Source organism: Salmo salar, chromosome ssa05 (assembly GCF_905237065.1).
Source record: "Salmo salar chromosome ssa05, Ssal_v3.1, whole genome shotgun sequence".
NCBI classification, from domain to species: Eukaryota; Metazoa; Chordata; class Actinopteri; order Salmoniformes; family Salmonidae; genus Salmo; species Salmo salar.
This window is the reverse complement of record NC_059446.1, coordinates 21,090,503-21,117,073: the sequence shown is the minus strand read 5'-3', so window position 1 is coordinate 21,117,073 and position 26,571 is coordinate 21,090,503. Positions and strand designations below refer to the sequence as shown.

General features: G+C 40.5%; 1 protein-coding gene across 3 annotated transcripts in view; it reads right to left on the bottom strand.

Moving 5' to 3' along the window:
• Positions 1–10,142: 10,142 nt before the first annotated feature.
• Positions 10,143–26,571, bottom strand: part of LOC100195985 (ras-related protein Rab-28) — a 53,976-nt gene continuing 37,547 nt past the window's right edge. For 2 of the 3 annotated variants that reach the window (XM_045717975.1, XM_045717977.1), the window contains exons 5-7: positions 24,614–24,717; positions 24,380–24,457; positions 10,143–14,311 (exon numbers count right to left, since the gene is read on the bottom strand). In XM_045717975.1, the coding sequence (XP_045573931.1) occupies positions 14,219–14,311; positions 24,380–24,457; positions 24,614–24,717 (275 nt within the window). In that variant the 3' untranslated portion in view covers positions 10,143–14,218. Of the gene's footprint in view, positions 14,312–16,698; positions 16,798–24,379; positions 24,458–24,613; positions 24,718–26,571 lie in introns of all 3 variants that reach the window. The other variant, XM_045717976.1, reaches the window with a different exon arrangement.

The following is a 26,571-nucleotide window of genomic DNA, read 5'->3' as shown; positions in this document are numbered from 1 at the left end:
TGGTCATTGTCATGCCAACCAACCATAAGAGTTGGCAATACAGCAGATCTGGGACCAGGCTAGGATAAGATTTGTTGCTGGAATTATCTGGCTCTCACTGGTAGCTTGACATCCTACAAAGTTTCTGGTTTCCACCAGGGTAAACAAACACTAAAAAACATTGTCACTCTTTTGGAACCCAAATTCCTTTCATCCCTTTGATAAAAGATTTCCTGACCATTGTCAACTTGTTATAACCTCATTGCATTGACTAAGGGTTCATATTCCTCCCAATGGGGATTGATACCTCAAGTTCTTTTGTGAATGTGTTTTGGAGAGTGGAGAAATACAAATATGTGGAGATATAGAGAGGAGCCCCGCCAGGCAGTACCCACCCCTTCACCACTTCTTTATTGTGCCAGTTTAGGGATTAGTTACCAGATACGACAGATTTCAATGACCATGAATTTCCAAACATCAGAACATCAGAACATAATGGAGGGACCTTTAAGTGGTAGTAAGTCCTGTCAGCCGAACAAAAGGCGCAGAAAATATTTTTGTGTCGACTATAACAACTATAATGTTTCAGGTGACATTCTCCCGCGATACACCTGAGACAGGTGACTTTTGCGTTGGGAGGATTATCTGTTATGCAGTATGGAGAAGTCCCCATTGTGACAGGCCAAGGATATGAATAACGAAAGAGTTGGCTGCGAATAGGGGGAAGACGGTGACACTGAACATCCCGAAAGATAACAATGTATGCCAATCAAAACTATAAGCATGAATTAATAAACAAGTAAAAAAATACTTTAGGGGTACCTCTAAGTACTCCCCAAACGCCTCCTGACAATGAAACACTAGCACCAGTAGCTTCTGCATAAATCATTGGGTATCCAAATTTGACTCAATTATTCAGAAGATAATTGGCCCAGCTTAATTGGTTGTGGAGCATAAAAGATTCACCTCGCCTCTTAAGGCACATCAGACCCCACTTATAATGAGGACAGATGGCTGTTTGTTGGGTAGGGTGTCAGGTGGGAAGGCTTTGTCATATTTACACTTCCCCTTGTTAGGGGGCGGATTAGATTATTCCTCCCAGCGCGCAACGCAGTTTCTCTTTTTTAGGGTCCAACTGCTGACGCTGTTGAATTATTGACACACTGTTCACTGATGAAGTGACAAATGTTTTGTTTGTTTTTATTTTGGCTTAGTAAAGGTTATGCAGTTTATTGGTCAAAAAGGTGTCATGTAAGGAAATGTATTCATGGCACAATTCGGATTTCAAAAAGTTTAATGTGTATCATGTTGTATTCTTGTTGTATTGTTTTGTATAAAATGGGCTTGCTTACTATGACACATTTCCAACATCAACACAAAATGTGTTTAGCCCATAAACAGTTAACAATTGTGACTGAATAGGGCTGTGCTCTTTCTCTCTCCCCACTTCCCTGCAGGTTGTCATACTATATACTTTCACATCAAACAGTCCTCACATCACTTCCATGCCTAATGGATCTCCCATTATAGGGATAAAGCCAGTTGTTCATGCTTGTGACACACAAGTAGTCCCTGTTAAACATGGTCCCAACTCCTGTAACATTAATATTCTGCAGCACTGACCCTCTTGAATAAAAGAAGTATTTCATCCAAGGACAAACATACAATTAAGTTGACCACAAATGTATTTATTTTCCCCCAACTATTGCTCTCAAAATTACCAAAACTCTCGCGAGGAACATCCATCAGCTTATTTTTATTCATTAACACTACATTAATACAAGGGTTAATTGCCTCAATATGGCCTGGCGTATTTAAGCAGAAAAAACATCATTATTTTCCACTTTGTCATTTCTCAAAAGTGTTTAATCACTAATGATATAATTAGTGTTCAAAAACACACACAAAGTTAAGAACTAGCTTGCTGATTTTTTAAGAGAAGCCTGAGAAAACTCAGCATTGTACAAGCGAGCTGTGCACGATATACACACTTCATTTCTTTGTGTGTTCAACGTTTTGTACATTTCCCGTCCCTAATGGTCTAATAATTTGAACACACTTAAGTCAGCTCATTAGCTGTATATAGACTTAAGGGGAGGAAACACCTGTTCATTTAGTTAACGAACTCCGAAAACACCTCACTAAATTCAGAGGTATAATAATAAACGGAGACATGGCCATGACAACATCGTGGTCTCAAGACACACAAACTTTTAATGGCACGCTGATACTGAGGTAAATATCAGGGTGGTTTGGGGAAAATGGCAGACCTCAGGTTATAGCCTAAAAGGGGATTGTAAATCAACTCTCCCTGTCGTTTTTTAAACGAAAAATTCAAATCTCCCTTTGCACTGTTGAACTACTGAGTTAGAAATAATGTAAATATCCTAGAGGAACACTACAATGTTTGTGCATGTGTTCTCACGTGTGTGTGTACATGCCCGCGCGTGCATTAATTAATGAATGTGTATAAACATTTACGCATGTGTCAACATTTACGTGTGTGTGTGTGTGTGTGTGTGTGTGTGTGTCTCACCTGGGACCAGCAGCGGCTCAGCCATGTCACCCATGATGGATGAGGTGACCTTGGGATGGACTTGGCCCATCCAGCCTAAACCTTTGGCATCGTCACTGCTACCCATAGCTCACACCTGGAAATCTAAGAGCGCAGGCCACAAAGGACTGTGTTAGCCATCTCACCTCCTCTCTCAGTACAGTAATTAACCTGCCTCTCACCTTCCTGTCCAGCAGCACCCACAAAACACCCAGATAATCACCAGACACTTCACACAACAGCCGTCGCACGGGAACTTGACCATTGGGCCTCTTTTGTTCTGTTGTGCTCTTTTCTCTACACTACTTCTCTTTCCAAATTAGGACGGACTGCCAGTAGCTGCCTCAAAGACACGCAAAGTTAGCACCTTGTGTAGTTTGTTTAAAGGCTCTGTGTCTGGTTACAAATGCTTTTTTTATAACACTGAATTGATATTATTTGATATTTCAGAATGTGGAGAGAGAGAAATGCTCTGTAAGTAAAATTCCAAGTGTTCAAGCTACATAAATGATGGACTGTACTTTCACTCCAGACACAGAGTACTTTAAAAGTAAGAAAACATTAAAGAGTTATTAACTTTTAGTGACCTACACTTTCAATTTAGGTAAAGAAATATGACTATGCTAAACATCAAATACAAATCATGAGTCCTTCGCTGGCTCGTGTCACTACAAAAGCAGGTCCTAAATCAAATAGGAACAAGTTTGTGTTGTTCTAAGCACGGTCAAGCTCTCCAGAAACTCTCCAAATCGACCAAACAAGTCCCAGCGAGAACGTTCAGAGCCAGCATTATTTCCACCAATGATTTCCTTCACTCCCCCTGATGACCTCAGAGAATGCTGGTTTTGATTAACAGTGCTTGGTACCAAAAGTTAGACCTGGAAGGTCTATGAATTTTGCAGGTGCAGACCGGGAGCAAAAATCGTCCTGGGCATTTCTTACACAATGGCCTACCAGTGGCAAATGGGCCGGTCCACTATTTTGGGCTGCTGTATGTGAAATGGGACAGCAGTCCATTAGCAAAAATGTTATGATGATTATTCTCTCATGAAAACATTAATTAAAATTTTAACAAAACATTTTTTTTTTTAAGTCAATGTCCAAATCACAGTGGAGTGGAAGAACATTTCCTATTAACCAACCAAGCAATGTTACAGGCACCTTATGAGCTGTCTCAACATGTCTTGAAGATATTATGTCATGGATATGGATGTAAATAATAGGACACATGATGATATTTTCATTCAGTAGTTTCAAAACATTTTTGTGAATAAGTTGTATATGTCATGCTGACACTAGCTTTTGTTCATTGATACAACAGTTTTTTTTTTAAAGTTAAATATCTGTGTTGCCATCCCATGGCATAAAATACTGCCCGAGTATACCATTGTAACAGCATAAATCCTCTGTGTACCCTAATTAACTAAAGCATTCCCAGAAATCACCTGAATGCAAACTCATACCCTATTTGTTTCATTGTAGGGAGTGGGATGGTACAGACAGACCACACATTTTAGTGGTTTAAGAGCTTGTCCCATGAGGGAAACGGACACCCACTCCCCGTCACTCATTGATGTCAACGCTGGAGACTTGGCTTTGACATGATGTCTTCTTAATGTTCTATTCTCTCTCCTCCTTTGAGGAGGCCACAGATGGGAATAGCCAGACTCTGCAGTGGATGTGTCCCAAATGCCTGGCTCTGGTCAAAAGTAGTGCACTATATAGGGAATAGGGTGCCATTTGGGATGCATACACTGCATAGGAGACTATACCACGCCAAATGACTTTTCCAGTAAGTGAGTTATAATGTGGAGCAAATGTTCCACCCTGTCACAAGTGAAATGGGACGTATTTGAGGTGCCAGCGAACATGGAATTAGCATACTTGTGCGAATCCGTAAAAGGTTATGCCCTCAGTAATAAGTAGTATTATTCAATTCCGTTTGGTCAGGACAATTTTTTCCCCATGAAACCATAAGGTTATCTTACTGAAGTGTTTTATTCCCAGAACAAAATGTGAGGGAACACCACAGCATGCTATTCTCAGATTTTTCTCTGCGAAGAAAACACTTCAACATCTCCTAAGTACGCTTTTGAAGAACTACAAAGCTCCTTCTACAGATAAATACTATTTTCAGTCGTGTAATGAATAGCACTTAAACGCACTGAATGGCTCATGTATCATGTTTGGGATCCTCAGTATTTGGGGGAACAATACAAAATTAATGACAAAGAAAAAGAGCCTTGAAATCTGCCTCACTCTTGACACTCACTTTTTTGTGTGTTTTTGTGAGGACGGGACATCCAAGAAGTGACATCCAACTCAGGTACCACCCAGCAACTGTTCAGACACACAAGCTTGGATTCAGGTGACGAAGAAACACTCATAAAAAAAAATATCATTGTGGTTCTGTCGAAAGGAGGAGATATTTATCAAACACAGGATTTCCACAGGCCTCTTATCTCTAAAGGTATCTTATCACCATAGGCCTCTTATCACCACAGAAAGGGATATGTTCATTAATCACTGACTGCTAGTGGGCAGTTTCAGCGGTGTCTTTGTGTTGAGTCTCTTTCTCTTTAACACACACACGTGAGCACGCGAACACACACACACACACACACACACACACACACACACACACACACACACACACACACACACACACACACACACACACACACACACACACACACACACACTATCAATCAAAAGTTTGGATACACCTACTCATTCAAGGGTTTTTCTTTATTTTTACTATTTTCTACACTGTAGAATAAAAGTGAAGACACCAAAACTATGAACTAACACATATGGAATCATGAATTAACCAAAAAAGTGTTAAACAAATCAAAATAGATGTTATATTTGAGATTCTTCAAAGTAGCCACCCTTTGCCTTGATGACAGCTTTGCACACTCTTGGCATTCTCTCAACCAGCTTCATGAGGTAGTCACCTGGAATGCATTTCAATTAACAGGTGTGCCTTTTCAAAAGTTAATTTGTGGAATTTCTTTCCTTCTTAATGCGGTTGAACCAATCAGTTGTGTTGTGACAAGGTAGGGGTGGTATACAGAAGATAGCCTATTTGGAAAAAGACCATGTCTATCATTACTTTAAGAATTCTTCAAGTGCAGTCACAAAAACCATCAAGCCCTATGATGAAACTGGCTCTTATGAGAACCGCCACAGGAAAGGAAGACCCAGAGTTACCTCTGCTGCAGAGGATACATTCATTAGTTACCAGCCTCAGAAATTGCAGCCCAAATAAATGCTTCACAGAGTTCAAGTAACAGACACATCTCAACACCCACTGTTCAGAGGAGACTGCGTGAATCAGGCCTTCATGGTCAAATTGATGCAAAGAAACCACTACTAAAGGACACCAATAACAAGACGAGACTTGCTTGGGTCAAGAAACACGAGCAATGGACATTAGACCGGTGGAAATCTGTCCTGGTCTGATGAGTCCAAATGTGAGATTTTTGGTTCCAACTGCCGTGTCTTTGTGAGACACAGAGTAGGTGAACGGATTGTCTCTGCATGTGTGGTTCCCACAGTGCATCATGGAGGAGGAGGTGTGATGGTGTGGGGGTGCTTTTCTGGTGACACTGTCTGTGATTTATTTAGAATTCAAGACACACTTTACCAGCATGCCTACCACAGCATTCTGCAGTGATACTCCATCCCATCTGATTTGCGCTTAGTGGGACTATCATTTGTTTTTCAACAGGACAATGACCAAAAACACAGCTCTAGTTGACCAAGGAGAGTGATGAGTGCTGCATTAGATGACCTGGTCTCCACAATCACCCGACCTCAACCCAATTGAGATGGTTTGGGATGAGTTGGACCACAGAGTGAAGGAAAAGCAGCCAACAAGTGCTCAGTATATGTGTGAACTCCTTCAACCATGAAGCTGGTTGAGAGAATGCCAAGAGTGTGCAAAGCTGTCATCAAGGCAAAGGGTGGCTACTTCGAAGAATCTAAAATATGAAATATATATTGTTATATTGTTTACACTTTTTTGGTTACTACATGATTCCATATGTGTTATTTCATAGTGTTGACGTCTTTACTATTATTCTCAACGTAAACATTTGTCAAAATAAAGAAAAACCCTTGAATGAGTAGGTGTGTCCACACTTTTGACTAGTACTGTACATACTATCAGAAACAAATATTTATGTACATTAAGTGACCTCAAAATCAGAAAATAGGTTGTTGACTTGTGAAGTATGGTAAGGTGGTGAGTGAGTACTATAGAAAGGGAGACTTTCAGTCGTCTGTCCCTGTATGTGCTTTTCCTGTCTGGTCCTTTCACCAGACCACCTGACTATAAATAAGACCGTTAAGATTTCCCACATCCTTGCCCCTAAAATAAATCCTCCACTATATGGCCAGAGCAGAAACCCGGCACCTATGAGGGACCGTGCAGTCTGACAGAGCGAGCCAAATAAGAGGAGCATTATCCACAGCATAGTTCCTCTGTACACACACACACACACACCACACACACACACAGCATTGCAGGAGGGGCCATCCCCTACTTGCATGGGAACTTAGTTCTGGCTCACCTCAAGGCGCTGGTTGTGGGTGCCAGTAATGTCCTCTCTGGGCCCTGACCTGCCTTGCCTGTCACACTCCCCTTCCTGCTGGCCCAGTGTACTGTAACAGAGTACCACAGAATGGGAGCCAGTGTGGGGATCTGGGGACTGCATCCAAAATGTTACCCTTTTTCCTATATAGTGCACTACTTTTGACCAGGACCCATAGCGCTCTGGCGGGCCCTGGTCAAAAGTAGTGCACTATGTAGGAATTAGGGGCCATTTGGGATATAGCCCTAGAACTCATCAGAGGGGTTGACTCAGTCCTCCTTGCTCCCTCAACGCTGTGGGTCTGGCACACTGCACAGGTGGAAAACGGAAGACAGTGAGTGGCTAGTCATTAGGGTGTTGGCCCCTCTCTGCCCACTAACTTTATCCACAACCATAGCCTCTTACTTACTTGTCATGTGCGGTTTAAAAACTGTCATCGCGGAGTCTTACCAACAAGAAACAGTCAGTGAAAGAGCAAGGGGGTGAAAGGGGGGGGACTAGAGATATTAAAAACAGTAACGCTGCCTTGATGATGCCTACTGACTTTGAGATAACACAGGTCTGTACACTGAGAACTGAGCTTCTAGCAGGCCTACATAATTATATGTGGAAAAAAAGATTCTCAGCATTGTAGAACAACTTGCCATTTAACTTGTTGTAGTTTAAAGGCCCAGTGCAGTCAAAAATAGGATTTTCCTGTGTTTTATATATATACTTCCACACTATGAGGTTGGAATAATACTGTGAAATGTGCAAATTATGATAATGCCCTTTTAGGTTAAGAGCTGTTTGAAAAGACTGCCTGAAATTTCAGCCTGTTTTGGTGGGATGGAGTTTTGGCCTGCCTGGTGACATCACCAGCCAGTCAATAAGTTAACAGACCAATAAGAGAGTTCCAAACCATTCTGCCAATAACCACTAGTTTTCAGTTTTCCACTCAGACCACTCCCAGACAGTCCTTGCAAGATTCTTGCTTGAGAAATTGCTATTTGTTAAAAAGTTATTGTTTCTTTCTGACCATTTTCATTGAAAACAATCACAGTAAGGTACTTAAATGTTACCCAGAAATGATTTGATATTGAGATAAAAACAGATGCATTGGACCTTTAAACAACGCACAAGTCAATATGAACAGCATCCCATATTTATTTTTACAAATGTCCATTCACTCTCTTAAATTCACGCAATAGGCTACTTTCCTTTTGTAGCAAACTTTCCATTTGAAAAGAACATTCCCAATTTTAAGCATACAATCATTCATAATGAACAAACTCTCAGCTGAGAAACAGGAAGGCAAAATACTCAAACCCGCTTGCCAATCAATCTGTCAAAACCTTGCCCTTTTCCTCGCATTATTGTCCACGGTATTATTATTTTTTCCCGTCTTTTTTGTGGAACTTCACTGTTGTTGAGTATTTAAACTGGAAACTGTCTGCAGTTGTTTTCTTTACTAAAACACCTGTCTAAACAGTAGAAAAGCCAAGGGTGAGTCTCGCCTGTCAGTGTTGGTGACAGGTCTTGACAAAAATTCAGTAGAGACGATCCTAAAGACGCCCACTCAAGCGAAACAATGCACGTGTGCTGGAATGACTCCAGCTGTGTCTGTGTTGCAATGGCTCACGTTTCTTCATGAGGTAAATGTTTTGTTTAGCAACACAAAAAAAGCAACAAGTAAACTAAAAAAGGCAGTTTCCTCCTTTATATTAGTTCATTAAAGGACACCTATCTTAGTTTTGTTCTTCTCTATGGTTTCCATCACCTATCAACCATTGTCTAAATAGGCCTACAGAAAGGTTTTCATGACCTTGACTCAGCAAAACAGTTACACCTGAAACCAAACCCCTCTTACAATTTTGTGAAGAGGACAAAAGGCCTAACTATTTAAGTGATTAATTAATACAACGGCTGGCATTTGGAACATCTGTAGGACCCGTTTCAGTGCAGATTTAAGGAACAAAAGCCAGGTGCCTCATTAGCTTTTGGAGTCTTTACTCGGTCTGTATGGGGGGGGTGGGGGGGGGGGGTGTTACCTCCTATGCTTAAATTTCTCATGGATCCTTAATCTGCTATAGCTAGGCTACCTGACCTTCCATCTCGCCAAGCTCCTCAGGTCCCATGGGGCCCCATTCTATTGGTTTGCTTTGTCCCACCTGGGGTGAAAAATGGCACTGTGGCCTTGGGCCTCTACACATCATTATACTGTGCATATCCATAGATGACAGTCCCTTTATTTCATGCTGAGGGGTATTACTCTGTTACTTCACTTTATCTCTGTATCAGTTGCTCATTGTACACCTTTGGAATGGGAACAGCCAATGTTCCCTCTCCTCTTACTATAAATTTGGATTTATTAAGAACATCAGGTTCAGCACAACAGAATAGAGTCCATTAATTAATTAAGCAATAAGGCCTGAGGGAGTGTGGTATATGGCCAATATACCACAGCTAAGAGCTGTGCTTATGCAACACAGAGTGCCTGGATACATCCCTTAGTCGTGGTATATTGGCCATATACCACACTCCCTCAGGCCTTATTGCTTAATTAATTAATGGACTCTATTCTGTAGTGCTGAACCTGATGTTCTTAATAAATCCCAATTTATAAATAGAAGAGTAAAAATAATAATTAGAAGAGTAAAATACCAGGGCTTTCAGTCAATCAGCATTCAGGGCTGGAACCACCCAATTTAAAATCAGTTTTAGATAATGGTGTTTAACATACAGGATAAATATGCACAAATGAACCACATTGTGTGTCCAGACCAACGTACAGCAATATGTTGGAAAATCACATGGTGATCAGTCATCATCAGTCATGTCAATCAATTACAAGTGTGTGTGCCTGCATGACAGCGCACGTGCACACACACGCACACACACATGCACACGCGCACACACACACACGGGTAATGAAGCATACACTCACATTAACCTCACAAACTAACATAACAATAATTATTTCCTGAAATCCACCTAGGAAACTATATGCATCAGTAATAATATATAAACTATTGCACTTTATAGCAGTTTTATTGTTCATATACAAACACAATGTCTGTACCACTTTTGAATGTTCATTAAAACAACCATTTTCTAAGTGTACAGAGGATATACCATTATTTTTCATACTTAACTTTTAGATTTTGTGTTTATGACAGAGGCAATTACATCCAATGAGAGGAGTTCTTGACATCTCACTGAAATGTGAGCAGCATTTTATAAATAAGATCTTCCACAAAACAATGCAGATAATTTACAAATATATAATTTACACAAGGCGAACACCATGGTTTACAGAGTAAAATCCAACCATGTCACCATGTCCTGTGATGTATTTTCTGTTGTACTACAAATACAATGTTGACATCCTCTGTGTACAAGTACAACATATCGGTCGAAGAAAACATTTTGACAAATACAAACTACAAGACAAAGCAGGGACGAGTACAAAACAACACATGCCTTTAATTTATGTATGTATACACTCTTAGAAAAAGGGTTCCAAAAAATGGTTTGGCTGTCCCCATGGGGGAACCGTGGAAAGGGTTCTACATGGAACCCAACATATTTATTGAAACGGTTCTCCCATGGGAACAGACAAAGAAACCTTTTAGCTTATAGATATAACCTTTTTATATAAGAGTGTAAGTTGGCTATTATTCAACTTGTTTGGACAAGATGAAGATCCTATGAAGACATTTCATGTTTCTAAGCAGTTCTTCATTGCAGTCTTTTCTGTTCTACAACAGACAGTTGAATAAGGCTATAAACATACAGCTAAGATGAATTGTCATACCTTTAAGCTGCTCCAGTTCATATTTAAATTTAATATTTTTATCCATTGTCAAGGTTAGAAATAGCAACAGAATTGTTCTATGCCAAATATATTTCAACTAGGACTACATAGGTTTTCCCCCAAAATATGGTCTTGATATGCATCACATGAAACTGAATGATGCTTCAATTAAAGATGTAATCAAACACAAAAATCAACACAAAAATAGAAATCAGGAAAATAGAAAAACTGAAATTCCTTATTGATCAGGTTAAATCAAAGTTTCTTTTTTCTAACTAACATCTGTTATTAATGTTATTATTAAGTCTTGAAAGTAATGGGAAAATCACAGTTGTTCAAGCAAGCTGCTAATTGGCAAGTGAAATAAAACTAGATTCCATTGACTACAGTGCCTAAACATCTAAACCTTTCCTTTTAGAAGGGCACTGTGTAGAGCACTCAGAATGCAGAAGCTATATATATTTTATAGTGACATATTCCTTAAGCACACTCTAAATGAAGCCAGCGGTTCATTTTACATTCAGCACATGGTTTTTACAGGTATTGGATCTTACTTTGAACAGTATTGTTGTAGCAAAATAATCCTGCAGCAACAGGATTTAGTCCATAATGTTGCTTGATCGGTGGTTGGGCAAAATTAGGCTACATGAAAAATGCAACACTGCTAATATAACTGTGTGTTGGTGCGGGTTTTCAGTGAATTTATGTAAATCACAAATCTCATCTGCATTTCCTGCGGCGCAGAAAAATTCACATCAACAAAACAGTGTTCAAATTAAGATTATAAACCGGGTAGTTCGGCTCCTGGATGCTGATTGGCTGAAAGCCGTGGTATATTTAAGTGATGATGCCCGATATATATCCTCCAAACACCGGCTTTGAGGGCATTATCGCGTCTATACAACGGGTTACCAACATGTTCAAATAACGATTTACATATTTTAATAAAAAATGTTATTTTCATAAATGTATTCATACTATTTCATTCTTCCACAAGATATAGTCCCGACACAAATCCAGGGTTGCTACCCAAGCCGGCTGGTTGTTCGTTCTATTGGTTCAGTTGCCAGAGACGCGACCCAGTCGTTCAGTGTTTTTGTTCTGTATCTATTGGCGCGACCCAGTCATTAGTTTCTAAATGTTCCATTGCCAAACTGCCTGGCAACGTTCTTATCCCTTGCTTGCTAGCTAGCCAACTATGACTAACTTACAGTCAGAATAACAGTAAAGTAGCTGCAATTGCACAAGCAGTTTTCTAGTGCCATTTATTTGGATACATCAATAACAATGAGCTAATGAGGTGCGATTTCGCCTGGCATAGAAAATGTGCTCACTCGTCAGGACACTGTTGTTCAGAGGAGCTAATTAACAACACAGCTAACACAATCACTTCGAACTGAAGCTGGAAAGACTGCAAACTAGCTGCACTTTGTTTCGTTTGAACTTTTTTCAATTTACATTTATTTGTACATATCCATTTATTTGTACATATCCATAAAAAGGATGCCAGCTGATTCATGACTTTGACTGGCTAAGCAACGCTGCCTGCCTGTCTCATCCCGACACATTCACTATTATGGGACAGCTGGAGATTGAATGTGATATTGAAACAATGTTGCAAATGTCAGAGAGACAGATAGCAAGGTTTACAGTATACAAATCTCTGCTGTTGAAAATTAAATGTTAGTCTAAAAGAAATTAGATGATGTCTAGATGCTTTTTATAGTGGAGATCAAGTTTATAAATTGCTTGGCTAGGCTGATGAGAAAGTGGATTGCGCATTCAGATGGAACAGAGTATATAGGCATGTTAATGTCATAGATTTAGCCGGTGGTAACTTGTGGAATAGACACCGGCTGGAATGCGGTTTTAACCAATCAGCATTCAGGATTAGACTCACCCGTTGTATAACAGACAATATAAACCGGGTGGTTTGAGCTCTGAAAGCTGATTGGCTGAAAGATGTGGTGTATCAGACTATATACCACAAGTATGACAAAACATTTGTTTTTACTGTTCTAATTACGTTGGTAACCAGTTTATAAAAGCAATAAGGCACCTCTGGGTTTGAGGTATATGGCCAAGATAAGGGCTGTAGCCAGGCACTCCGAGTTGCATTGTGCATAAGAACAGACCTTAGCTGTGGTATATTGGCCATATACCACACCCCCTATGGCCTGATTGCTTAATCGTACATCTGTATACCAATGAAGCAGCCCCTTCTTTCTTCACCACTCTCTGCTCCCAAATAGCTCCTTGCCCCACCGACCTACCCAAGCTCATCCCAAAACTCCTGTTTCAGCACTGGGAGCTGTGGGAGAGGGGGTGTAGTGGGAGGTGTGGACAGTACCACTTAGAGCGATAAAACTAATCCTGATATCTAAGCATACAGATATCGGATCTTAATTTGAGGCAGTTTCACACAGCAGGAAAATAATCCTGCAGCAACAGGAATTGTAAATTGTTATGCGATTATAATTAATGGATATTTTCAGTTATGGCAAATTAAGTCTGAAAGTGGAAAATACTAGCTTTAGAAGCCTTTTTAAATGTTGAATACACTACAAGTTTGCAGGAAAGTTCCTGCAACAACAGGATGATCAAATTAAGATATGGCATCTGTATACACAACAGCAGAGGGAAAACACATTCTATCATTAAAACTACATTTTGGAAAACAGTGGTTTATGTATATTTTTCTGTTATAGAAACCAACTTTTCATATCTATATACAATCAAATGGTCCTTTAAAGAATAATTGACAATGAAGATAGTAGAAAAAAGATGTCAAAATAGTAACAGTTTCTCAAAAATAAAAGAAATATTGACAAATGTGTTTAAACTGCTAAAAAAGTGGAGGTCCCATTTCCTTTCAGCATAACTTTCAACAGGTGTCTGCTGTAGCCAAAGCTGGTTACCACTCAAAAAATAATTCATGAAAATATATTAAATACTGAAACCAGGAATATACTGTGGGGTCGCTGTAAATATACATACTGTACATACAGAGAGATTCTCATATATAAATCTTAAAATATGCAGTACTTGGTCCGATGACCCTGACAACCTTAAAAAAAGGAAATACTGATATACAGACTTTCTGAAGACTTGTGCGTTGAGAGAGAGAAGGGAGGAATCGGTGTGTGTGTGTGTACAGCAGAAAGAACCAGGCCAGCTCAATTCTCCTGCTCTGGCTATGGGCCAGTGTGTTGGGGCAGCCTGCTGGTCAGAGGCCCTCACTGCTGTATTCAGTTTGTGGAGGGGCAAGAGGGAAGGTGGGGGGAGAGGGGGTCACTGCACCACACAAATCGAGCTGCGCGGGGGGTTGACTGTCCTCGCCACAGGCTCTTGACTGTAGTTCACGATATCTGCCTTCACCACACGCTATGGAAACACACAGACATAAAGACAGAGACATAAACAGAGGCAAAATATGAGAAAGTTGCCACTAGAAAATCCATCTGATTTATTCACAAATTACACATTTTAAGATTAAATTACCTAACTGATACTACTAAATATTTGTAATTTGTTCTGGCATAGTCCAGATATCTATATTGACCACTTAAAGCAGACCCCAGGTCTTCCTTCTCAGGCCCCAAAGCATACTTGTATAATTCAAATGCATTAAATTTGTCAGATTCAGAAAAACATGTAAACTCAAGTATACAAGCTAATGGATGAATGTTGTGGTAAAAATAAAGATGAAAAATCTACAGATCTGATCTACAGTAAATACAGTTGAAGTCGGAAGTTTACATACACTTAGGTTGGAGTCATTAAAACTCATTTTTCAACCACCACAAATTTCTTGGTAACAAACTATAGTTTTGGCAAATTGGTTAGGACATCTGCTTTGTGTATGACACAAGTAATTTTTCAAACAATTGTTTACAGATAGATTATTTCACTTACAATTCAAAGTATCCCAATTCTAGTGGGTTACATACACTAAGTTGACTGTGCCTTTAAACAGCTTGGAAAATTCCAGATAATTATGCTAATTGTCGGAAGTTTACATACACCTTACCCAAATAAATTCCTGACATTTAATCCCAGTAAAAAATCCCTGTCTTAGTTCAGTTAAGATCACCACTTTATTTTAAGAATGTGAAATGTCCGAATAATAGGAGAGAGAATTATTTATTTCAGCTTTTATTTCTTTCATCACAGTCCCAGTGGGTCAGAAGTTTACATACATTCAATTTGTATTTGGTAGCATTGCCTTTAAATTATTTAACTTGGGTCAAACATTTCAGGTAGCCTTCCACAAATTTCCCAGATTAAGTTGGATGAATTGTGGCCCATTCCTCCTGACAGAGCTGGTACAACAGAGTCAGGTTTGTAGGCCTCCTTGCTCGCACACACTTTTTCAGTTCTGCCCACACATTTTCTATAGGATTGAGGTCAGGGCTTTGTGATGGCCACTCCAATACCTTGACTTTGTTGTCCTTAAGCCATTTTACCATAACTTTGGAAGTATGCTTGGGGTCATTGTCCATTTGGAAGACCCATTTGCGACCAAGCTTTAACTTCCTGACTGATGTCTTGAGATGTTGCTTCAACATATCCACACAATTTTCCTACCTCATGATGCCATCTATTTTGTGAAGTGCACCAGACCCTCCTGCAGCAAAGCACCCCCAAAACATGATGCTGCCACCCCCGCGCTTCAAGGTAGGGATGGTGTTCTTCGGCTTGCAAGCCTCCCCCTTTTTCCTCCAAACATAACGATGGTCATTATGGCCAAACTGTTCTATTTTTGTTTCATCAGACCAGAGGACATTTCTCCAAAAAGTATGATCTTTGTCCCCATGTGCAGTTGCAAACCATAGTCTGGCTTTTTTATGGCGGTTTTGGAGCAGTGGCTTCTTCCTTGCTGAGCGGCCTTTCATGTTATGTCGATATAGGACTCGTTTTACTGTGGATATAGATGCTTTTGTACCGGTTTCCTCCAGCATCTTCACAAGGTCCTTTGCTGTTGTTCTGGGATTGATTTGCACTTTTCGCACCAAAGTACATTAATGTCTAGGAGACAGAATGCGTCTCCTTCCTAAGCGGTATGACGGCTGCGTGGTCCCATGGTGTTTATACTTGCGTACTATTGTTTGTACAGATGATAGAGGTACCTTCAGGCATTTGGAAATTGCTCCCAAGGATGAAACAGACTTCTGGAGGTCTACATTTTTTTTCCTGAGGTCTTGGCTGATTTCTTTAGATTTTCCCATGATGTCAAGCAAAGAGGCACTGAGTTTGAAGGTAGACCTTGAAATACAGCCACAGGTACACCTCCAATTGACTCAAATGAGGTCAATTAGCCTATCAGAAGCTTCTAAAGCCATGACATAATTTTCTGGAATTTTCCAAGCTGTTTAAAGGCACAGTCAACTTAGTGTATGTAAACTTCTAACTCACTGGAATTGCGATACAGTGAATTATAAGTGAAATAATCTGTCTGTAAACAATTGTTGGAAAAATTACTTGTGTGTCATACACAAAGTAGATGCCCTAACCGACTTGCCAAAACTTTAGTTTGTTAACAAGAAATTTGTGGAGTGGTTGAAAAACAAGTTTTAATGACTCCAACTTAAGTGTATGCAAACTTCCGACTTCAATTGTAACTCAATTCCCACAATTAAAATACAATGAAAACAGCTACCATTACCACCACAACCACTTTATAAGATGCTTTAATTGTGTTTTTACACCAGGCACTAATAGATATATTTCAGGAGATAAATACATCTATGTGTGACTGTGTGTAAACATACTTCCAACTACTGAACAGAACAGATTTTGCTCTGATTGGTATCTTGTCTAATGGGGGCTTCGTCCTGAGGGTAGTCCACCAGCTCAGCTTTCACGATCCTCTGAGCAGCATAACACACCACCACACCAGCAGAGAGATGGAAGGAGACAAAACCAGGCAGGAGAGAGGGATAGAAAAGGAGGTCCGTGGGTAGAGGAGATGAGGTGTGGAATGAAAAGAGAGAGAAGACAGGAATGAAAACAAAGATGCAGACGGGAGGTACAGTTGGTTGGAATGGAGGATGGGGAGAGGTGAAGACAGGGTCGTGGAGGTGACGGAGAGAAATGAGAAAGACAAATGGATTTAACAGAAGAACATACTAATGACATGTTCCCGGGTTTACACAGCCAAATGTCCATGAACAAGATACATTTATGAAACATTTCTCCATGTACAAATGAAGAACACTCATGTATTATAATACTCCCAGCATGATATGAATGGTGTGCCAAATGTTGGTATATCCATAAAGATCTGGGAGTGAGACTTTACATTTGTTTAAGTTTAAGCCACTAGTCTGCACTTCATTAACTGTTTTTGGGTGTGCGTTCTCAGCTCCTCATCTACAAAGATGTTACCATGCCAAGTTTTAAATCAACCATTACATCTTCATTGAGGAGAGGTATTAGAGGTCTCCTCCCATGTCCATGTAATCTTATTAATTATGATCTAAAAGGCTAAACTGATTCTAGATCAGTACTTCTTCTCTGAGAAGCTTTATGAATACGGGCCCTGCATATTGAGTAGCAGTAATTGGACGGATGGTTTCTGAACTTACAGTTAGACCTCACACCTGGATTGGGGAGTGAGCAAAGAGCAGAGATCGTGGTTGTAACCCAGGCACTGGTTGGCTATTCTAATTAATGAGCTGCCGATGCCTGGTGTCGGACCCTGTGAGTGATCAGCGGCCCCAGTATCTGATCTTCCAGACAGGGGACCATGATGGAGTGGGCTCCCAGGCCGATAAGATCTTGTCAGGGTCCCTGACCCCCATGTATAGCTCTCTAAACCTGACAGCTGATAATCAGGCTGTTCTGCCTCCCAACAATAACATGGAGCTGCCCTTGACCTCCTTCCCCAAATCCATTTGGCTACAAATCAGAACATCACTCCTCCCATTGATAACACTGCACAGCAACAATATATTTTTGGCAGACAATCGCCCCCCCCCATTTATTTTTCTACTTCTTTTTTCTTTGTCGATCTCCTGTGAATGTTGAGGCCTTCAACTACTGTAGCCTAGAAACCTGACCCATTCTCTATCCAAGATGAAGATACACCATTGAAGTGGGATAGTCTTCACTCCACTAACATATTACTTATTTTATGTAGAAACATTTATTGGGTTAACTTGCATCCCTGAAGTGACCCATGAACATCATAGATTACATCTCTGTGACAGGCAGATCAGATCAGATCAGACTAGGGCGGTCATGAAATTGTGTCAGACGGTTATTGTCATGCAAAAGACTGCCGTCTCATGGTAACTGACCATTAATAAACAAACTAATTTAGCATTTCCAGGTCTCCACGCTTACAAGCCACATACAAGCCACTCATGCGCGCCTTTGGAACATCTACATTTTAAAAAGTTGAATAAATCAATTTATTATACACCATCACAATAAATCAATTTATTTTAGGCAGGTCTAAAGAAATCTTATGATAGGAAATGTATTTCAGAAGAACAGAATATGAGTTGGCCTACTGTATGTTACATTCCCCGGCTATGCTCCATGCCATAGGCTGTAGGCTTATTCATTTAGCTGACATGATATATAAAATAATAGCCTGGGACTTATAAGCATATGTTTTTATAGTAGAAATAATATAATTGAACTTAGCTGAATAAAATAGAAAGGATATTTGTCCCATTCCGGGGCAAGTGTGCATATGAAGTAGCTTTGTTGAGCGTAAAAGTAATCATTTGAAACAGGTCCTATATGCTAGATTTAGAGTTATTTGGCAACTTTAGTTGTGAATGATCCAAACCTTAGAATGTCAAACATATATGGGCTACATAATGCGACTATAGGCTATTGATGATTTGAGAAAGTCTTCATTTTTCAATCATGCCGGGTAGGCTACTCTGGTTTTATAGCAGAGCATGTGCTTAATATGAGCAACCATCAAAACCCTGCTTTCACACGGGATTACATAAAAGAAATGTCTGGGCTTATAAGAACACCTATTTCACTCCACATATCAACCACTGTTTGAGGAGCACACTGTGCGACAGAGCACTTGAGAAAGGAATGAAGGAGAGAGAGGAAGAGATGGAAACGCACGATGGTGAGATATCCTGTAGCTAAACGTAATGTGTCAGCCTATTCATTATCAAAATATAAAAAAATGCCCCATTACTAGGCTATTCAAAATCAAATACAAATTCACTATAAGTGTAGGCTAACTCCGTAAGCCACCCTGCACTATCAACGAACCAACAGCATCGCCTAGGCCTATAAGTTCTCTCCCAGACTCATGGATAGACAGTTTGTAGCGTAGCATAAGATAACCAATCCATCCAGTATGCATAATAATACAGTCCAAACTCAGAATTTACTAGAATTTGTTTAATTTTGGAGTATAGGCGAGACCAATTATGTACCAAAGACATCTTAAAATCAGTAAAAAAAAAAATATGTTTTTCTGCTGTGCGTAACACACAATAGGCTATGTATTGTATTATGGCACAATCATTTTAATACAGGTTTTTTTCAGGCTCATAAGCCTATGCGTATGTATAAGCTCTAATACAGTATGTGTATGGGTGTTTTGAATTAATCATCACATTAGAAAGCGCTGTCCATTTCGTTGGGTTAGGCTTTGAAACAACATCCACAATGACCATGTTTTCCACTCAGTTTCAACCTGCTGTTAAACTTCTTTCTTCAAATTGATCGATCACAGTGAGGCGAGTTTTAAAAGCACGATACTGTTTTGATGATAAGTGTTTGATGTGATTTTCCATTGCATTTGTATTGATGTCAGAATGTCCAGAGTGCATAAGAGGAGATTACCGTGACTCTATGGTCACGTCGAATTTTACTACGGTCATGACTCATGACTGCCGGTGTGGCGGTAATACAGTCACCTCAAAAGCCCTAGATCAGACCACTCATCCAGCTTGTTTAGCTTGGATTAAAGCACTTGGGTTTATTGAGGTAGCTATCATGGGAGGTGACGGAGGGGAGCGGAGATGGACACCTTCATTAGCCTGCCTGTTGACAGCAAAAGAGGCAGGGTGGGGGTGGAAGTGTGTTTGAGAGTCGTCTCCTAGCCTACACTCCCTTGGTTCTCTCCCTTCTCTTGGGGTCCTGACCTCCCCATAGCCCCAGCCTCATCAGCCACTCTCTAGCCAGCGTGGCACCGACCAGTCATATCACAAGCAGGATGAATGCCTCTGGGGGAGGTGCCCTGAGTAATCCCACCTCTGTCACCAGTGACGGGGCCACCTGGTCTGGCTGGTTCGCAGAGGCCGAGCTCGGAGAGAGATAAACTCAATAAATCAGAGGACGCATCCTAACCTTCCCACCCTACACCGCCAACCTCTTCACCTCTCACCTCATGCACGATTGGGCTCTAACGTCGTCAATGTGGCTGTATTTACAGATGGACAGTCGCAGGTACAGCATAACTTGAGTAACAAGGGTCCTGTGACCTGGCACACACTGTTTGACCTTGTGTACATGCGTGTGGTTATAAGAAACCATCCAAACAATGGCAACATGACTTGCTACATAATTTACTCTTTGCTTAGCCCTGCCCCAGAATTTTGGGCAACCAATAGCAGCGCTCCAATGGATAGGAAAGGTCATTGAGTCCGACACCTTGGACAAGCTCACGTTTGAAACACATGAAAACCACTGAGAGCATTACAAAAACTGGAGTTTTCATCCAAAAACAAATATTTTAAAATGGCTAAATAATTTAACAATGCACTGGGGTACTGGTACTGTGATCTGAAATGCAGAGCCTGTTGGGTTATTTTTCTAATCTGAAATTATACTTTAGTTACATTGTTTGCTAGCTGAGCTGGTTAGCTAGCTCTCAGTCTCATCGACCAGCCAATGTTAACCCTAGCTAGTCATTGAATAGCTGCCAGCCAGCCAGCCAGCCAGCCAGCCAGCCAGCCAGTTAATAACCTATTTTTTCCAAATGAATACTACCTTGCTACAGTGAGCTCCAAAAGTATTGGAACTTTGACATTTTGGGGGCTTTGCAATCCAGAACTTTGGATTTGAAGTGATACAATGACTATGAGGTTAAAAAGCTTTAATTTAGAGGGTATTTTCAATCATATCGGGTGAACTGTTTAGAAATTACAGCACTTTTTATACTTAGTCCCCCCATTTTAGGGGACCAAAAGTATTGGTACAAATTCACTTATGTGTATTAAAGTAGTCAATAGTTTAGTATTTTGGACCATATTCCTAAAACGCAATGATTAGATCAAGTTTGTGACTCTACAAACTTGTTAGATGCATTTGCTGTTTGTTTTGGTTTTGTTTCAGATTATTTTGTGCCCAATAGAAATTAATGTTAAATAATGAATTGTGTCATTTTGGAGTCACTTGTATTATAAAAAAGAATAGTCTAAACACTTGTATATTAACGTGGATGCTACCATGGTTACCAATAGTCCTGAATGAATCATGAATAATGATGAGTGAGGAAGTTAGATGCACAAATATCATACCCTCCCCAAAAAACGCTAACCTCCCTGTTATTGTAAATGATGAGAGGACATCAAATCAAATGTTATTGGTCACATACACATGGTTAGCAGATGTTATTGCGAGTGTAGCGAAATGCTTGTGCTTTTAGTTCCGACAGTGCAGTAATATCTAACAGTAATCTAACAATTCCACAACAACTACCTGATACACACACATCTACACTACCGTTCAAACGTTTGGGGTCACTTAGAAACGTCCTTGTTTTTGAAAGAAAATGGACACATTTTAATGGACACATTTTTTTGTCCATTAAAATAACATCAAATTGATCTCAACGTTAACAGTGAAGAGGCGACTCCGGGATGCTGGCCTTCTAGGCAGAGTTGCAAAGAAAAAGCCATATCTTAGACTGGCCAGTAAAAAGAAAAGATTATGATGGGCAAAAGAACAAAGACACTGGACAGAGGAACTCTGCCTAGAAGGCCAGCATTGAGACCGGTGTTTTGCGGGTACTATTTAATGAAACTGCCAGTTGAGGACTTGTGAGGCATCTGTTTCTCAAACTAGACACTCTATTGTACTTGTCCTCTTGCTCAGTTGTGCACCGGGGCCTCCCACTCCTCTTTCTATTCTGGTTAGAGCCAGTTTGCGCTGTTCTTTGAAGGGAGTAGTACACAGCGTTGTATGAGATCTTCCGTTTCTTGACAATTTCTCACATGGAATAGCCTTCATTTCTCAGAACAAGAACATACTGACAAATTTCATAAGAAAGTTCTTTGTTTCTAGCCATTTTGAGCCTGTAATCGAACCCACAAATGCCGATGCTCCACATACTCAACTAGTCTAAAGAAGGCCAGTTTTATTGCTTCTTTAAATCAGCAGAACAGTTTCCAGCTGTGCTAACATAATTGCAAAAGGGTTTTCTAATGATCAATTAGCCTTTTAAAATGATAACGTTGGATTAGCTAACAACATCCCATTGGAACACAGGAGTGATGGTTGCTGATAATGGACCTCTGTATGCCTACGTAGATATTCCATTAAAAAAAAAAGATCTGCCGTTTCCAGTGTTGATCAATTTGATGTTATTTTAAATGGAATTTTTTTTGTTGCTTTTCTTTCAAAAACAAGGACATTTCTAAGTGACCCCAAACATTTGAATGGTAGTGTAAGTAAAGGGATGGAATATGAATATATACATATAAATATATGGATGAGCGATGACCGAGCGGCATAGGCAAAATGCAATAGATGATATAAAATACAGTATATACATATGAGATGAGTAACGCAAGATATTTAAACATTATTAAAGTGGCATTATTAAAGTGACTAATGATCCATTTAGTAAAGTGGCCAATGATTTGTCTGTATGTAGGCAGCAGCCTCTCCGTGTTAGTGATGGCTGTTTAACAGTCCGATGGCCTTGAGATAGAAGCTGTTTTTCAGCCTCTCGGTCCCAGCTTCTGGATGGTAGCGGGGTGAACAGGCAGTGGCTCGGGTGGTTGTTGTCCTTGATGATCTTTTTGGCCTTCCTGTGACATCGGGTGCTGTAGGTGTCCTGGAGGGCAGGTAGTTTGCCCCCGGTGATGCGCTGTGCAGACCGCACCACCCTCTGGAGAGCCTTGCGGTTGAGGGAGGTGCAGTTGCCGTACCAGGCGGCGATATAGCCCGACAGGAGGCTCTCAAGTGTGTGAGGGTTTTAGGTGACGAGCCAAATTTTTTCAGCCTCCTGAGGTTGAAGAGGCGCTGTTGCACCTTCTTCACCACACTGTCTGTGTGGGTGGACCATTTCAGTTTGTCCATGATGTGTTCGCCAAGGAACTAAAACTTTCCACCTTCTCCAAGGTGTGGATAAGGGGGTGCTCCCTCTGCTGTTTCCTGAAGTCCACGATCATCTCCTTTGTTTTGTTGACATTGAGTGAGAGGTTGTTTTCCTGACACCACACTCCAAGTGCCCTCACTTAGCATGTCTTGGGGACATGATATTTGTGCGTCTAACTTTTTCACCCATCATTATTAACAATTAATTCAGGATTATCTGTAATCATGGTAGCATCCACATTAATCCACAGTAGAAGTCTTTAGAAACTTATTCTATTCTTATTTACAATAAAAAGTTAATCCAAATGTAAAATGACACAATACATTATTTACCATTAATTTCTATTGGGCACAAAATAATCTGAAACACAAAAGAAACAACAAACGATTCCAACAAATGTGTATAGTCGCAAGCCTGATGTAGTCATTGTGTACTATGAATATGGGACCAAATACTTAACTTTTAACTACTTTAATACACATAAGTGAATTTGTCCCAATACTTTTGGTCCCCTAAAATGAAGGGAGTATGTACAAAAAGTTCTGTAATTTCTAAACGGTTCACCCGGTATGGATGAGAAATACCCTAAAATTAAAGCTGACAATCTGCACTTTAACCTCACAGTCATCGTATCATTTCAAATCCAAAGTGCTGGAGTACAGGGCCAAAACAAACAAAACAAAAAACACTGTTCCAATACTTTTGGAGCTCACTGTAAGTTAGCCATGTTATGAATACAACTTTCATCTGCTGTCGACATCAGGATACGATTTGAGAGCACTAGTTAACTCCAAACGTGGTTAGTAACTTTGGCTGCATGCTGACAGTACATTCAGAGCCATCAAGTGGCTAGCCACACTACAACCTTCATTTTACCAGGTTCCTGTGATTGAAATGATCGTAATGAAAGTCCACCACAACATACCAGAGGGTTTCCTGATTACCAAGGGGTAGTCTGTGTTTAATTTCATTGTGTATTAAAAACACAGTTTGAGATCATTGTGAGGGGATTTCGCCAGTGGTTAGAAGGGGGAATGTTGTCTGAGGTTGCAACTGTAACCAAGGCGGGCAGGGCTTAGCGAAGGGTCAATTCTCTCTGGGAAATGTGAGATAAAAGGCCTAATGAAGGCGAGGCTCACCTGGGACTGCTCCATCTCCGCTTTATTGAGCTTCACCCCCAGAATCTCTGCAGCCACTCTCTGAAATGCCAGGAACACCTGAAGGGAAGGCAGGACATGAAAGAAGGAGAGATGAGCAAGAATATAGAATACATCTTCTTCTTGGCAAAACATCAGTATTTCAGTAGCCATTTCTTTTTATATATGGTGCGTGTGTGCCACTTTTGATGTGATTTACTAGGTAAACCGACTCACCGAGTCTCCAGACTTGGCAGATACGAACTGACTGATGAGGCTGTTCTCTTGGCAGAAGCGCTGGTGTTTGTCAGCCTTCACTGTCCTCATATGCTCAAGGTCGACTGTGGACAAAATGTCAGAAAATTGCACAGATAGCAAGATTGACTTGACACAAGGTTATACTGTACAGAGACAGGGCAAACCTCATATCTGGACTTGCACAGAAAAGTTAAGGTTTACACCAGCTCAAGATAGACTCAGGATTTGCCTGCTATAGATAACTGGCAACATACTTGAATTATTGTGTGTCACATTCAGTTTTTCAGAAATATATTTTGAGAAGGTCCTTTCAGAGGAGGAAGTGATGAATTCAGAGACCCCTGGCCTCCATTTCCAGGTGTGATTAGCCTACAGCTCAGTGTCACACATTCCATAACTCAGTCCTGGTACAGTTACACCCTGAAGCCATGCACCTTTATATCTACCTCCACATGACCCAAGTCAAAAGAGCCCGGCTGTGGCTCTTCAAACACAATACATGGATGACCAAAGACTTCAGGCTACCCCAAAGTATGGCTGTCTGCTGAGAGAAAGCCATGACATATCACGTAATGACATATTGAATTAAATCAGGCCTTTAAGGTGCACACATGGGCCTATAACCTAGCTGTGGCTGATGACGGCATGCGCACAATGACAGAGACTATCTTTCTAGCCACTGTGCCTGCGTCTCTGTGCATTTAACTCTGGTGCAGTGATACCAGGCGTTTCACTTCTCCCCTTCCTCAATACGGGGTCACACCAAGGTCACAAGGGAAGGTCACCTGGGGGTCTCGCTGCTGAAAGCAATAGCTTCCCTCTTTATTTCTGGCTTTGTCTGACAAGGCGGCCACGCCCGGTATCTGGTGCATACGTGTCTATGGGAGCTGGAGGAGGTAGTAGGCTACTGTATGGTGTTGCATTTCTCTCGCCCCCCCAAGTTTAGCTCTTTGTGTGAAGCTTCATTCAAGCTGTCAATGTTTTCTGCCGTTCTCATGCCCCTTGGGTTAGGTGTGTGTGTGCGCGCAGGGTCGTAATCTGATTACAAAAAAACAAACTGTAATCAGTTATGTTACCAGCTAAATAATTTTAATCAGATTACAGACACTTTTGAAAAACGCGAAAATTACTTCTACGATTACTTTTAAATTCAGAACCGATGTTGGCAAAAAAAATACAGTACATTAACACCTTTGTATTTTCTCAATGACATTCAATTCAGCATTGAAAAAAGTCACAAGTTTAAGTTTGTTCCACCTGAGGGTCTGACTACAAGTCAGAGACCACTATGATACTTTTGATGGATCCTTTTTGTCTTCTCCTAATGCCTCTTAAGGGGAAAGTAATCCAAAAGTAACAAAAAAATTATCAGATTACGTTACTGAGTTTGGGTAATCCAAAAGTTATGTTACAATTTTGTACAGGTAACTAGTTGGTAACTTACACATATTACATTTAGAATGTAACCGACCCAACCCTTTGTGTGTGTGTGTTCTAAAGAGCAATATAAACAGTGTCCTCCAGTATCATTAATAACATAGTAGGTCATAGTGACCCAAATATAAAAGGCCAGACACCATCCATAGCAACACACAGCCATCCATAGCTATTTCCGAGAGAAAGGCAAATTTTTTACAGTGTTTTGTCATTTTTATGTCATGTGAATCCTTCTAAGAATGTTGACACCACATAACTTGGAAAAGGTAATTGTATATGTCATGACATATGAGTCCAGAACTTAGACAAACCTTTCTAGTCCCCCTGGACACACACATACAGACACCAATTATGCTACAGACCAAAACAGGTTGTCTCGTCTCTCCGCATGCATAAACATGGCTATCTTGGAGAGGTCAGCACGTTATTAATTCCCGTCACTAAGAGCGGAGGTACCCTGCATGCTACCAGAAGTAAACGATGCTAATCCTTTGGATCCT